A 16,797-nucleotide genomic window follows, 5' to 3' on the forward strand; every position below is an offset into this window, starting at 1 on the left:
ATCATCCTGTGGACTATACTGGGAGACCCTCCCCTGTCCCATCATCACCCTGGGGACTATACTGGGAGACCCTCCCCTGTCCCATCATCACCCTGGTGACTATACTGGGAGACCCTCCCCTGTCCATCATCACCCTGGGGTCTATACTGGGAGACCCTCCCCTGTCCATCATCATCCTGGGGACAATACTGGGAGACCCTCCCCTGTCCCATCATCACCCTGGGGACTATACTGGGAGACCCTCCCCTGTCCCATCATCACCCTGTGGACTATACTGGGAGACCCTCCCCTGTCCCATCATCACCCTGGGGACTATACTGGGAGACCCTCCCCTGTCTCATCATCACCCTGTGGACTATACTGGGAGACCCTCCCCTGTCCATCATCACCCTGGGGACTATACTGGGAGACCCTCCCCTGTCCCATCAGTATCCTGGGGACTATACTGGGAGACCCTCCCCTGTCCCATCATCACCCTGTGGACTATACTGGGAGACCCTCCCCTGTCCCATCATCACCCTGTGGACTATACTGGGAGACCCTCCCCTGTCCCATCATCACCCTGTGGACTATACTGGGAGACCCTCCCCTGTCCCATCATCACCCTGTGGACTATACTGGGAGACCCTCCCCTGTCCCATCATCACCCTGTGGTCTATACTGGGAGACCCTCCCCTGTCCCATCATCACCCTGTGGACTATACTGGGAGACCCTCCCCTGTCCCATCATCACCCTGTGGTCTATACTGGGAGACCCTCCCCTGTCCCATCATCACCCTGTGGACTATACTGGGAGACCCTCCCCTGTCCAATCATCACCCTGGGGTCTATACTGGGAGACCCTCCCCTGTCTCATCATCACCCCGGGGACTATACTGGGAGACCCTTCCCTGTCCCATCATCACCCTGTGGACTATACTGGGAGACCCTCCCCTGTCCAATCATCACCCTGGGGTCTATACTGGGAGACCCTCCCCTGTCCCATCATCACCCTGGGGACTATACTGGGAGACCCTCCCTGTCCCATCATCACCCTGTGGACTATACTGGGAGACCCTCCCCTGTCCCATTATCACCCTGTGGACTATACTGGGAGAACCTCCCCTGTCCCATCATCACCCTGTGGACTGTACTGGGAGACCCACCCCTGTCCCATCATCACCCTTTGGACTATACTGGGAGACCCTCCCCTGTCCCATCATCACCCTGTGGACTATACTGGGAGACCCTCCCCTGTCCCATCATCACCCTGTGGACTATACTGGGAGACCCTCCCCTGTCCCATCATCACCCTGTGGTCTATACTGGGAGACCCTCCCCTGTCCCATCATCACCCTGTGGACTATACTGGGAGACCCTCCCCTGTCCCATCATCACCCTGGGGACTATACTGGGAGACCCTCCCCTGTCCCATCATCACCCTGGGGACTATACAGGGAGACCCTCCCCTGTCCCATCATCACCCTGTGGACTATACTGGGAGACCCTCCCCTGTCTCATCATCACCCCGGGGACTATATTGGGAGACCCTTCCCTGTCCCATCATCACCCTGTGGACTATACTGGGAGACCCTCCCCTGTCCAATCATCACCCTGGGGTCTATACTGGGAGACCCTCCCCTGTCCCATCATCACCCTGGGGACTATACTGGGAGACCCTCCCCTGTCCCATCATCACCCTGTGGACTATACTGGGAGACCCTCCCCTGTCCCATTATCACCCTGTGGACTATACTGGGAGAACCTCCCCTGTCCCATCATTACCCTGTGGACTGTACTGGGAGACCCTCCCCTGTCCCATCATCACCCTGGGGACTATACTGGGAGACCCTCCCCTGTCCCATCATCACCCTGTGGACTATACTGGGAGACCCTCCCCTGTCCCATCATCACCCCGTGGACTATACTGGGAGACCCTCCCCTGTCCCATCATCACCCTGTGGTCTATACTGGGAGACCCTCCCCTGTCCCATCATCACCCTGTGGACTATACTGGGAGACCCTCCCCTGTCCCATCATCACCCTGGGGACTATACTGGGAGACCCTCCCCTGTCCCATCATCACCCTGGGGACTATACTGGGAGACCCTCCCCTGTCCCATCATCACCCTGTGGACTATACTGGGAGACCCTCCCCTGTCCCATCATCACCCTGTGGTCTATACTGGGAGACCCTCCCCTGTCCCATCATCACCCTGTGGACTATACTGGGAGACCCTCCCCTTTCCCATCATCACCCTGTGGACTATACTGGGAGACCCTCCCCTGTCCCATCATCACCCTGGGGACTATACTGGGAGACCCTCCCCTGTCCCATCAGTATCCTGTGTGTTATACTAGCAGCAGTGTCATCCAACCAATAAAACCTCACACCAGTGTCAACCTTTTAAAACAACGCCCAAGACTCTGCCAGACCCCTGGCTGGTTCACCGCTAGGTAACCCTTACACCCTGCTGCTATATGGCAGGGAGATGGCCTCCACAATCCAATGGGAGAGACACTGCTTAGCCATGACTTACAGGAAGGGTGTACAAGGCAACGTGTTGAGGACTCCAACAAGTTTAGCCGAACCCAAAGCAGGGAGGTTCTGTAGGAGAGGATCTTCAGATCCACTGACTCCAGAGGCTCAAAGGTGGCCCACATACAGTGCCTCCAAAACCAGCACCAAGACCCACGTGGGCGCAACAGGTTCTAGAAACCGGCCTGAGGAGAGGTGCACCTTTCAGGAACCATACCCTCCCCCTCCGGAGCGCCCCGGTGAGGCTGCATAAATTCTCCCATAACATGCTGAGATCGCAGCCAGGTACACTTTTAACGTGGAGAATGTGCGTCCCTGTTCAACAAACTCCAGTAGAAACAAATGGAGCCCTTCATCTTGGAACATATACGGCCGCCTCAGGGAGGGACTGAGGGAGCCCTGCAAACCGGAGGGACTGAGGGAGCCCTGCAGACCGGAGGGACTGAGGGAGCCCTGCAGACCGGAGGGACTGAGGGAGGCCCGGAGACCGGAGCGACTGAGGGAGCCCCGCAGACCGGAGGGACTGAGGGAGCCCTGCAGACCGGAGGGACTGAGGGAGCCCTCCAGACCGGAGGGACTGAGGGAGCCCTGCAGACCGGAGGGACTGAGGGAGCCCCGGAGACCGGAGCGACTGAGGGAGGCCAGGAGACCGGAGGGACTGAGGGAGCCCTGCAGACCGGAGCGACTGAGGGAGGCCCGAAGACCGGAGGGACTGAGGGAGCACTGCAGACCGGAGGGACTGAGGGAGCCCTGGAGACCGGAGGGACTGAGGGAGCCCTGCAAACCGGAGGGACTGAGGGAGCCCTGCAGACCGGAGCGACTGAGGGAGCCCTGCAGACCGGAGGGACTGAGGAAGCCCTGCAGACCGGAGGGACTGAGGGAGCCCTGCAGACCGGAGGGACTGAGGGAGCCCTGCAGACCGGAGGGACTGAGGGAGCCCCGGAGACCGGAGCGACTGAGGGAGGCCCGGAGACCGGAGGGACTGAGGGAGCCCCGCAGACCGGAGGGACTGAGGGAGCCCTGCAGACCGGAGGGACTGAGGGAGCCCTGCAGACCAAAGGGACTGAGGGAGCCCTTCAGACCGGAGGGACTGAGGGAGCCCTTCAGACCGGAGGGACTGAGGGAGCCCTTCAGACCGGAGGGACTGAGGGAGCCCTGCCGACCGGAGGGACTGAGTGAGCCCTGCAGACCGGAGCGACTGAGGGAGCCCTGCAGACCGGAGCGACTGAGGGAGCCCTGCAGACCGGAGCGACTGAGGGAGCCCTGCAGACCGGAGCGACTGAGGGAGCCCTGCAGACCGGAGGGACTGAGGGAGCCCTGCAGACCGGAGGGACTGAGGGAGCCCTGCAGACCGGAGGGACTGAGGGAGCCCTGCAAACCGGAGGGACTGAGGGAGCCCTGCAGACCGGAAGGCCTGAGGGAGCCCTGCAGACCGGAGCGACTGAGGGAGCCCTGCAGACCGGAGGGACTGAGGGAGCCCTGCAGACCGGAGGGACTGAGGGAGCCCTGCAAACCGGAGGGACTGAGGGAGCCCTGCAGACCGGAAGGCCTGAGGGAGCCCTGCAGACCGGAGGGACTGAGGGAGCCCTGCAAACCGGAGGGACTGAGGGAGGCCCGGAGACCGGAGGGACTGAGGGAGCCCTGCAGACTTAATGGTAGCAATAACATTCAGAGGTAAACTTCTAGCCATCAGATTGTCCCTGTCATTGGCCAGGCCCATAGGAACCAAATATCTGCCCTCGCGTGCCAAACCTTCCCGTGCGCCTGGGTCAACGGGTCCCTGCACAGCGGGGTCAACGGGTCCCTGTACAGCGGGGTCAACGGTTCCCTGCACAGCGGGGTCAACGGGTCCCTGCACAGCGGGGTCAACGGGTCCCTGTACAGCGGGGTCAACGGGTCCCTGCACAGCGGGGTCAACGGGTCCCTGCACAGCGGGGTCAACGGGTCCCTGCACAGCGGGGTCAACGGGTCCCTGTACAGCGGGGTCAAGGGGTCCCTGTACAGCGGGGTCAACAGGTCCCTGCACAGCGGGGTCAACGGGTCCCTGCACAGCGGGGTCAACGGGGTCAACGGGTCCCTGCACAGCGGGGTCAACGGGTCCCTGTACAGCGGGGTCAGCGTGGTCAACGAGTCCCTGCACAGCGGGGTCAACAGGTCCCTGCACAGCGGGGTCAACGGGTCCCTGTACAGCGGGGTCAACGGGTCCCTGTACAGCGGGGTCAACGGGTCCCTGTACAGCGGGGTCAACGGGTCCCTGTACAGCGGGGTCAACGGGTCCCTGCACAGCGGGGTCAACGGGTCCCTGTACAGCGGGGTCAACGGGTCCCTGTACAGCGGGGTCAACGGGTCCCTGTACAGCGGGGTCAACGGGTCCCTGCACAGCGGGGTCAACGGGTCCCTGCACAGCGGGGTCAACGGGTCCCTGTACAGCGGGGTCAACGGGTCCCTGTACAGCGGGGTCAACGGGTCCCTGCACAGCGGGGTCAACGGGTCCCTGCCAATGGGAGAAGCCACGCGTCCCTGCCTAAAAGGCAAATGATCCCAACGAATCAACGCTGCTGTGTCCCTGGGAAGCCACAAGAATCAGCGGTAATCCCTCCCGGTGCGCCTGCCAACGTGGGCTGAACCAGAACCGCCGGCGGAAATATGTATAGGAGGGTCCGATGGCACTGGCGCGCCAGAGGGTCAGTTCCCGGCCAAGAGCATTGCTAGCACCCAGCTCTGGAACAGCCGCATCAATTATAGTCCCATAGGAACGACCCCTATCATAGAAGACATCATCCCCAGTAGGTCACATCAATTATAGTCCCAGGGGAACGACCCCTATCATAGAAGACATCATCCCCAGTAGGTCACATCAATTATAGTCCCAGGGGAACGACCCCTATCATAGAAGACATCATCCCCAGTAGGTCACATTAATTATAGTCCCAGGGGAACGAACCCAGGGGAACGAACCCTACCTATCATGTGAATACCCTCCTTATTCCTGGCCATGTGACCATGTGAATAACCTCCTTATTCCTGGCCATGTGACCATGTGAATAACCTCCTTATTCCTGATCATGTGAATACCCTCCTTATTCCTGGCCATGTGACCATGTGAATAACCTCCTTATTCCTGATCATGTGAATACCCTCCTTATTTCTGACCATGTGAATAACCTCCTTATTCCTGACCATGTGAATACCCTCCTTATTCCTGACCATGTGAATACCCTCCTTGTTCCTGACCATGTGAATACCCTCCTTATTCCTGACCATGTGAATACCCTCCTTATTCCTGACCATGTGAATACCCTCCTTATTCCTGACCATGTGAATACCCTCCTTATTCCTGACCATGTGAATAACCTCCTTATTCCTGACCATGTGAATACCCTCCTTATTCCTGACCATGTGAATACCCTCCGTATTACTGACCATGTGAATATCCTCCTTATTCCTGACCATGTGAATACCCTCCTTATTCCTGACCATGTGAATATCCTCCTTATTCCTGACCATGTGAATACCCTCCTTATTCCTGACCATGTGAATATCCTCCTTATTCCTGACCATGTTACCATGTGAATACCCTCCTTATTCCTGGCCATGTGAATACCCTCCTTATTCCTGACCATGTGACCATGTGAATACCCTCCTTATTCCTGACCATGTTACCATGTGAATACCCTCCTTATTCCTGACAATGTGACCATGTGAATATCCTCCTTATTCCTGACCATGTTACCATGTGAATACCCTCCTTATTCCTGACCATGTGAATACCCTCCTTATTCCTGGCCATGTGACCATGTGAATAACCTCCTTATTCCTGATCATGTGAATACCCTCCTTATTTCTGACCATGTGAATAACCTCCTTATTCCTGACCATGTGAATACCCTCCTTATTCCTGACCATGTGAATACCCTCCTTATTCCTGACCATGTGAATACCCTCCTTATTCCTGACCATGTGAATACCCTCCTTATTCCTGACCATGTGAATACCCTCCTTATTCCTGACCATGTGAATACCCTCCTTATTCCTGACCATGTGAATACCCTCCTTATTCCTGACCATGTGAATAACCTCCTTATTCCTGACCATGTGAATACCCTCCTTATTCCTGACCATGTGAATACCCTCCGTATTACTGACCATGTGAATATCCTCCTTATTCCTGACCATGTGAATACCCTCCTTATTCCTGACCATGTGAATATCCTCCTTATTCCTGACCATGTGAATACCCTCCTTATTCCTGACCATGTGAATATCCTCCTTATTCCTGACCATGTTACCATGTGAATACCCTCCTTATTCCTGGCCATGTGAATACCCTCCTTATTCCTGACCATGTGACCATGTGAATACCCTCCTTATTCCTGACCATGTTACCATGTGAATACCCTCCTTATTCCTGACAATGTGACCATGTGAATATCCTCCTTATTCCTGACCATGTTACCATGTGAATACCCTCCTTATTCCTGACCATGTGAATACCCTCCTTATTCCTGACCATGTGAATACCCTCCTTATTCCTGACCATGTGAATACCCTCCTTATTCCTGATCATGTGAATACCCTCCTTATTCCTGACCATGTGAATACCCTCCTTATTCTTGACCATGTGACCATGTGAATACCCTCCTTATTCCTGATCATGTTACCATGTGAATACCCTCCTTATTCCTTACCCAGGAACATCATGAGCGTGGTCTTGGCGAAGGTCACCAGGGTCATACCCACCACGACACTCAGGATCCCTATGAGAATGATGACGAGGTCGGGCACGCCACAGCGAGAGAACACCGTCACTCCCACGAAGCTGGTCAGGTACACCGTCATGGACAGCGCAGAGCCGTAGCCAATGAGGATCTCGTTCCAGCACAGAGGCTGGTTGAGCTCGTACAGCGTGATCATGGAGAGCCCGCCCATGTTGGCGAAGGAGAAGGAGCCGAAGAGGAGCAGGAGAAGGATCAGGAGGATGTTGCGCCTCCTGCTGGCCCCTGCAAACAGCTGGTAGACCCCGGAGGCCAGCTGATGCATGGCGGTGCGACGCAGGGAGCCGTCCAGGGGGCCGTCCAGGGGTCGTTGGAGCGTCTCCTCCAGGATGAAGACGGCGTAGAGCAGGTTGAAACACAGGAACAGAGCAGAGGTGAAGAAGGGCCAGTTGAAGCCTGCTGCTCGGAGGAAGTATCCCGTAGAGAGAGAGGCCACTCCAGACAGCAGGCCGATCACCATGTCCACCCCGGCCATACGCAGGGTCTTCTGCTGTCCGTCCTCACACAGGTCAGCGATGTACGAGAAACAACCACCCAGGAACGTCCCCGAGCCCCCGAACAGGGCGCTGACGAACGACGAGACGATGAGGAGGTAGAGGTTAAGTTCATAGAAGGAGACTGCCAGGAAGAACAGCACGTAGAACAGAGAGCCAATCAGAGGCAGGATGATGGTGATCTTGCGTCCGCGCTGGTCGCTGTAGGCGACGAGGATGAGGGTGACGGCCAGAGAGGGGATCATGGAGAAGAGCTCGGTGTAGAGGGAGAAGAGAGACGCCGCCTTCTGGACCTCCTGGTGTAAACATAAAACAACAAGGTAAACAAACACGTAAACAACAACGGCAAGAGAGGTGTCATGGAGTAGAGGGTGGAGTTATTAACATTACCTCTGCTGAAAACACAATCAGTTAAACACCCGGGGTAATGGAGTTATTAACATTACCTCTGCTGAAAACACAATCAGTTAAACACCCGGGGTAATGGAGTTATTAACATTACCTCTGCTGAAAACACAATCAGTTAAACACACGGGGTAATGGAGTTATTAACATTACCTCTGCTGAAAACGCAATCAGTTAAACACCCGGGGTAATGGAGTTATTAACGTTACCTCTGCTGAAAACGCAATCAGTTAAACACACGGGGTAATGGAGTTATTAACGTTACCTCTGCTGAAAACGCAATCAGTTAAACACACGGGGTAATGGAGTTATTAACGTTACCTCTGCTGAAAACACAATCAGTTAAACACACGGGGTAATGGAGTTATTAACGTTACCTCTGCTGAAAACACAATCAGTTAAACACACGGGGTAATGGAGTTATTAACGTTACCTCTGCTGAAAACACAATCAGTTAAACACCCGGGGTAATGGAGTTATTAACGTTACCTCTGCTGAAAACACAATCAGTTAAACACACGGGGTAATGGAGTTATTAACGTTACCTCTGCTGAAAACACAATCAGTTAAACACCCGGGGTAATGGAGTTATTAACGTTACCTCTGCTGAAAACACAATCAGTTAAACACCCGGGGTAATGGAGTTATTAACGTTACCTCTGCTGAAAACACAATCAGTTAAACACCCGGGGTAATGGAGTTATTAACATTACCTCTGCTGAAAACACAATCAGTTAAACACCCGGGGTAATGTAGTTATTAACATTACCTCTGCTGAAAACACAATCAGTTAAACACATGGGGGTAATGGAGTTATTAACGTTACCTCTGCTGAAAACACAATCAGTTAAACACACGGGGTAATGGAGTTATTAACATTACCTCTGCTGAAAACACAATCAGTTAAACACCCGGGGTAATGGAGTTATTAACGTTACCTCTGCTGAAAACACAATCAGTTAAACACCCGGGGTAATGGAGTTATTAACGTTACCTCTGCTGAAAACACAATCAGTTAAACACCCGGGGTAATGGAGTTATTAACGTTACCTCTGCTGAAAACACAATCAGTTAAACACACGGGGTAAGGGAGTTATTAACGTTACCTCTGCTGAAAACACAATCAGTTAAACACCCGGGGTAATGGAGTTATTAACGTTACCTCTGCTGAAAACACAATCAGTTAAACACACGGGGTAATGGAGTTATTAACGTTACCTCTGCTGAAAACACAATCAGTTAAACACCCGGGGTAATGGAGTTATTAACGTTACCTCTGCTGAAAACACAATCAGTTAAACACCCGGGGTAATGGAGTTATTAACGTTACCTCTGCTGAAAACACAATCAGTTAAACACACGGGGTAATGGAGTTATTAACGTTACCTCTGCTGAAAACACAATCAGTTAAACACCCGGGGTAATGGAGTTATTAACGTTACCTCTGCTGAAAACACAATCAGTTAAACACACGGGGTAATGGAGTTATTAACGTTACCTCTGCTGAAAACACAATCAGTTAAACACACGGGGTAATGGAGTGAGTTATTAACGTTACCTCTGCTGAAAACACAATCAGTTAAACACACGGGGTAATGGAGTTATTAACATTACCTCTGCTGAAAACACAATCAGTTAAACACACGGGGTAATGGAGTTATTAACATTACCTCTGCTGAAAACACAATCAGTTAAACACACAGGGTAATGGAGTTATTAACGTTACCTCTGCTGAAAACACAATCAGTTAAACACCCGGGGTAATGGAGTTATTAACATTACCTCTGCTGAAAACACAATCAGTTAAACACACGGGGTAATGGAGTTATTAACGTTACCTCTGCTGAAACCACAATCAGTTAAACACACGGGGTAATGTAGTTATTAACGTTACCTCTGCTGAAAACACAATCAGTTAAACACACGGGGTAATGGAGTTATTAACGTTACCTCTGCTGAAAACACAATCAGTTAAACACCCGGGGTAATGGATAATGTCACTGGTGGATGGGGGAAAACACACACGGGGTAATGGATAATGTCACTGGTGGATGGGGGAAAACACACACGGGGTAATGGATAATGTCACTGATGGATGAGGGAAAACACACACGGGGTAATGGATAATGTCACTGATGGATGGGGGAAAACACACACGGGGTAATGGATAATGTCACTGATGGATGGGGGAAAACAAACGGGGTAATGGATAATGTCACTGATGGATGGGGGAAAACACACACGGGGTAATGGATAATGTCACTGATGGATGGGGGAAAACACACGACCGTGAGAACACAGAAGGAACTGTAACATATTAAAAGGCAGACAGTTCCGCACAGAACACACACAGAACACACAGTTCCACACACAGAACACACAGTTCCACACAGAACACACAGTTCCACACAGAACACACAGAACACACAGTTCCACACAGAACACACAGTTCCACACAGAACACACAGTTCCACACAGTTCCACACAGAACACACAGTTCCACACAGAACACACAGTTCCACACAGTTCCACACAGTTCCACACAGTTCCACACAGACCACACAGTTCCACACAGAACACACAGTTCCACACAGAACACACAGTTCCACACAGAACACACAGTTCCACACAGAACACACAGTTCCACACACAGAACACACAGTTCCACACAGAACACACACAGAGAACACACAGAACGACTGCAGCCTGTTATATGGCCGTGATGAAAAAGAGGAAGTAGACAAAGTGAAAAGGAGAAATGTGTCACCGCTCTGCTCTGTTACAGGTCAGTATGACGGCTCTACATGGAAATAGAATGTTATTTATGTCAATATCTAGGTTTCAAGCCGGAGGAAGCTAACCCTCGCCGAACCCAGAACAGGTGAAGGCTACAGGTGGCACTTGCCTTTGAAAATAAATCGAGAACAAGCAGGCATCTCCTGAACAAGTAATGAATCCGTTTCCTGTCAACCAGCTCCTGTAACTGGTGAGACGTGACCTCCTGGTTGGTTACCAAATCAAATGTAAATTTCATCAGCCTGTGATTGTCAAATAACTGTCGGTCTCACGGCGATATTACCGTTAATTAACAAACACATTTAGCATCTCCTGTCTTCCACACGCAGCCCACAAGCCACTGATGCAGACCTGTGGAACATCTACGTTTTAAAAAGTCTACTAAATCCATGTAATATAGCCTACACCTTCACAATAAATCCATGTAATATAGCCTACACCTTCACAATAAATCCATGTAATATAGTCTACACCATCACAATAAATCCATGTAATATAGTCTACACCTTCACAATAAATCCATGTAATATAGTCTACACCATCACAATAAATCCCTGTAATATAGTCTACACCATCACAATAAATCCATGTAATATAGTCTACACCATCACAATAAATCCATGTAATATAGTCTACACCATCACAATAAATCCATGTAATATAGTCTACACCATCACAATAAATCCCTGTAATATAGTCTACACCATCACAATAAATCCCTGTAATATAGTCTACACCATCACAATAAATCCCTGTAATATAGTCTACACCATCACAATAAATCCCTGTAATATAGTCTACACCATCACAATAAATCCCTGTAATATAGTCTACACATAGGTAGTTGTGTTGGTTAGGTCTATAACCCCTCTATGTAGTTGTGTTGGTGAGGTCTATAACCCCTATATGTAGTTAGGTCTATAACCCCTATATGTAGTTGTGTTGGTTAGGTCTATAACCCCTCTATGTAGTTAGGTCTATAACCCCTATATGTAGTTGTGTTGGTTAGGTCTATAACCCCTATATGTAGTAGTGTTGGTGAGGTCTATAACCTCTATATGTAGTAGTGTTGGTTAGGTCTATAACCCCTATATGTAGTTGTGTTGGTGAGGTCTATAACCCCTATATGTAGTTAGGTCTATAACCCCCATATGTAGTTGTGTTGGTGAGGTCTATAACCCCTATATGTAGTTAGGTCTATAACCCCTATATGTAGTAGTGTTGGTTAGGTCTATAACCCCTATATGTAGTTGTGTTGGTGAGGTCTATAACCCCTATATGTAGTTAGGTCTATAACCCCTATATGTAGTTGTGTTGGTGAGGTCTATAACCCCTATATGTAGTTAGGTCTATAACCCCTATATGTAGTTGTGTTGGTTAGGTCTATAACCCCTATATGTAGTTGTGTTGGTGAGGTCTATAACCCCCATATGTAGTTAGGTCTATAACCTCTATATATAGTAGTGTTGGTTAGGTCTATAACCCCTATATGTTGGTTAGGTCTATAACCCCTATATGTAGTTAGGTCTATAACCCCTATATGTAGTTGTGTTGGTTAGGTCTATAACCTCTATATGTAGTAGTGTTGGTTAGGTCTATAACCCCTATATGTAGTAGTGTTGGTGAGGTCTATAACCCCTATATGTAGTTGTGTTGGTGAGGTCTATAACCCCTATATGTTGGTTAGGTCTATAACCCCTATATGTTGGTTAGGTCTATAACCCCTATATGTAGTAGTGTTGGTTAGGTCTATAACCCCTATATGTAGTTGTGTTGGTGAGGTCTATAACCCCTATATGTAGTTAGGTCTATAACCCCTATATGTAGTTGTGTTGGTTAGGTCTATAACCCCTATATGTAGTTAGGTCTATAACCCCTATATGTAGTTGTGCTGGTGAGGTCTATAACCCCTATATGTAGTTAGGTCTATAACCCCTATATGTAGTAGTGTTGGTTAGGTCTATAACCCCTATATGTAGTAGTGTTGGGTAGGTCTATAACCCCTATATGTAGTTGTGTTGGTTAGGTCTATAACCCCTATATGTTGGTTAGGTCTATAACCCCTACATGTAGTTAGGTCTATAACCCCTATATGTAGTAGTGTTGGTTAGGTCTATAACCCCTATATGTAGTTAGGTCTATAACCCCTATATGTAGTAGTGTTGGTTAGGTCTATAAGCTCTATATGTAGTTGTGTTGGTGAGGTCTATAACCCCTATATCTTGGTTAGGTCTATAACCCCTATATGTAGTTGTGTTGGTTAGGTCTATAACCCCTATATGTAGTTAGGTCTATAACCCCTATATGTAGTAGTGTTGGTTAGGTCTATAACCCCTATATGTAGTTAGGTCTATAACCCCTATATGTAGTAGTGTTGGTTAGGTCTATAACCCCTATATGTAGTAGTGTTGGTGAGGTCTATAACCCCTATATGTAGTTGTGTTGGTTAGGTCTATAACCCCTATATGTAGTTGTGTTGGTTAGGTCTATAACCCCTATATGTAGTTAGGTCTATAACCCCTATATGTAGTAGTGTTGGTTAGGTCTATAACCCCTATATGTAGTAGTGTTGGTTAGGTCTATAACCCCTATATGTAGTTGTGTTGGTTAGGTCTATAACCCCTATATGTAGTAGTGTTGGTTAGGTCTATAACCCCTATATGTAGTAGTGTTGGTGAGGTCTATAACCCCTATATGTAGTTGTGTTGGTTAGGTCTATAACCCCTATATGTAGTTGTGTTGGTGAGGTCTATAACCCCTATATGTAGTTGTGTTGGTTAGGTCTATAACCCCTATATGTAGTTAGGTCTATAACCCCTATATGTAGTTGTGTTGGTTAGGTCTATAACCCCTATATGTAGTTGTGTTGGTGAGGTCTATAACCCCTATATGTAGTTAGGTCTATAACCCCTATATGTAGTTGTGTTGGTTAGGTCTATAACCCCTATATGTAGTTGTGTTGGTTAGGTCTATAACCCCTATATGTAGTTGTGTTGGTGAGGTCTATAACCCCTATATGTAGTTAGGTCTATAACCCCTATATGTAGTTGTGCTGGTGAGGTCTATAACCCCTATATGTAGTTGTGTTGGTTAGGTCTATAACCCCTATATGTAGTAGTGTTGGTGAGGTCTATAACCCCTATATGTAGTAGTGTTGGTGAGGTCTATAACCCCTATATATAGTAGTGTTGGTTAGGTCTATAACCCCTATATGTTGGTTAGGTCTATAACCCCTATATGTAGTTAGGTCTATAACCCCTATATGTAGTTGTGTTGGTTAGGTCTATAACCCCTATATGTAGTTGTGTTGGTTAGGTCTATAACCCCATACCCTGAGACAGGGTAGGATGTGTTGTCAGAGACAGGGTAGGTGGTGTTGTCAGAAACAGGGTAGGATGTGTTTTCAGAGACAGGGTAGGTGGTGGTGACAGAGACAGGGTAGGTGGTGTTGACAGAAACAGGGTAGGATGTGTTTTCAGAGACAGGGTAGGATGTGTTTTCAGAGACAGGGTAGGATGTGTTGTCAGAGACAGGGTAGGTGGTGTTGTCAGAGACAGGGTAGGATGTGTTGTCAGAGACAGGGTAGGATGTGTTGTCAGAGACAGGGTAGGATGTGTTGTCAGAGACAGGGTAGGTGGTGTTGTCAGAGACAGGGTAGGATGTGTTGTCAGAGACAGGGTAGGATGTGTTGTCAGAGACAGGGTAGGTGGTGTTGTCAGAGACAGGGTAGGATGTGTTGTCAGAGACAGGGTAGGTGGTGTTGACAGAGACAGGGTAGGTGGTGTTGACAGAAACAGGGTAGGATGTGTTGTCAGAGACAGGGTAGGCGGTGTTGACACAGACAGGGTAGGTGGTGTTGACAGAGACAGGGTAGGTGGTGTTGTTAGAAACAGGGTAGGATGTGTTTTCAGAGACAGGGTAGGTGGTGTTGACAGAGACAGGGTAGGATGTGTTGTCAGAGACATGGTAGGTTGTGTTATCAGACAGGGTAGGATGTGTTGTCAGAGACAGGGTAGGTGGTGTTGTCAGAGACAGGGTAGGATGTGTTGTCAGAGACAGGGTAGGATGTGTTGTCAGAGACAGGGTGGGTGATGTTGTCAGAGACAGGGTAGGTGGTGTTGTCAGAAACAGGGTAGGATGTGTTTTCAGAGACAGGGTAGGATGTGTTGTCAGAGACAGGGTAGGCGGTGTTGACACAGACAGGGTAGGTGGTGTTGACAGAGACAGGGTAGGTGGTGTTGTTAGAAACAGGGTAGGATGTGTTTTCAGAGACAGGGTAGGTGGTGTTGACAGAGATAGGGTAGGATGTGTTGTCAGAGACATGGTAGCTTGTGTTATCAGACAGGGTAGGATGTGTTGTCAGAGACAGGGTAGGTGGTGTTGTCAGAGACAGGGTAGGTGGTGTTGTCAGAGACAGGGTAGATGGTGTTGTCAGAGACAGGGTAGGATGTGTTTTCAGAGACAGGGTAGGATGTGTTGTCAGAGACAGGGTGGGTGGTGTTGTCAGAGACAGGGTAGGTGGTGTTGTCAGAAACAGGGTAGGATGTGTTTTCAGAGACAGGGTAGGATGTGTTTTCAGAGACAGGGTAGGTGGTGTTGTCAGAGGCAGGGTAGGTGGTGTTGGTGAGGGTTTCTACAGTAACTAACCTCATGCTGGCTGCTGGTGTTGGAGGGATTGCAGCGTGATGTGTTGTCAGAGACAGGGTAGGTGGTGTTGTCAGAGACAGGGTAGGTGGTGTTTGTCAGCTCCTGCCATAGCCTCCTGTAGACATACTGCGGTACCAGAGGATACACCAGGAAATTGGCGAAGGCATAGAAGGCTACCAGCGGCTCTATCAGCAATAACCCCTTCATTCTCCCCAGGGGAGATTGGACACAAAGACAGATCTCTGGATGACAAGGTAGGAGGGTTCAGTGGACAAACAGACCAGATCCCTGGAAGACAAGGTAGGAGAGTTCAGTGGACAAACAGACAGATCTCTGGAAGACAAGGTAGGAGAGTTCAGTGGACAAACAGACAGATCCCTGGATGACAAGGTAGGAGAGTTCAGTGGACAAACAGACCAGATCCCTGGAAGACAAGGTAGGAGAGTTCAGTGGACAAACAGACAGATCTCTGGAAGACAAGGTAGGAGAGTTCAGTGGATAGCTAGACAGATCCCTGGATGACAAGGTAGGAGGGTTCAGTGGACAAACAGACCAGATCCCTGGAAGACACGGTAGGAGAGTTCAGTGGACAAACAGACAGATCCCTGGAAGACTAGGTAGGAGTGTTCAGTGGACAAACAGACAGATCCCTGGAAGACACGGTAGGAGAGTTCAGTGGACAAACAGACATATCCCTGGAAGACACGGTAGGAGAGTTCAGTGGACAAACAGACAGATCCCTGGAAGACACGGTAGGAGAGTTCAGTGGACAAACAGACATATCCCTGGAAGACACGGTAGGAGAGTTCAGTGGACAAACAGACAGATCCCTGGAAGACACGGTAGGAGAGTTCAGTGGACAAACAGACAGATCCCTGGATGACAAGGTAGGAGAGTTCAGTGGACAAACAGACAGATCCCTGGATGACAAGGTAGGAGAGTTCAGTGGACAAACAGACCAGATCCCTGGAAGACAAGGTAGGAGAGTTCAGTGGACAAACAGACAGATCCCTGGATGACAAGGTAGGAGAGTTCAGTGGACAAACAGACCAGATCCCTGGAAGACAAGGTAGGAGAGTTCAGTGGACAAACAGACCAGATCCCTGGAAGACAAGGTAGGAGAGTGGACAGAGATCCCTGGGAAGGGAGTGGACTAGAGGTC

At 49.8% G+C, this 16,797-nt stretch overlaps 1 protein-coding gene across 1 annotated transcript in view; it reads right to left on the reverse strand.

Annotated features, from left to right (window-relative positions):
- Nucleotides 1–15,842, reverse strand: part of LOC129867760 (solute carrier family 46 member 3-like) — a 48,248-nt gene extending 32,406 nt beyond the window's left edge. Inside the window, exons 1-2 of the mRNA XM_055941267.1 lie at nucleotides 15,636–15,842; nucleotides 7,207–8,083 (exon numbers count right to left, since the gene is read on the reverse strand). Of these exons, the coding sequence (XP_055797242.1) occupies nucleotides 7,207–8,083; nucleotides 15,636–15,842 (1,084 nt within the window). The remainder of the gene's footprint in view (nucleotides 1–7,206; nucleotides 8,084–15,635) is intronic.
- Nucleotides 15,843–16,797: the final 955 nt, after the last annotated feature.

Source organism: Salvelinus fontinalis, chromosome 13 (assembly GCF_029448725.1).
Source record: "Salvelinus fontinalis isolate EN_2023a chromosome 13, ASM2944872v1, whole genome shotgun sequence".
NCBI classification, from domain to species: Eukaryota; Metazoa; Chordata; class Actinopteri; order Salmoniformes; family Salmonidae; genus Salvelinus; species Salvelinus fontinalis.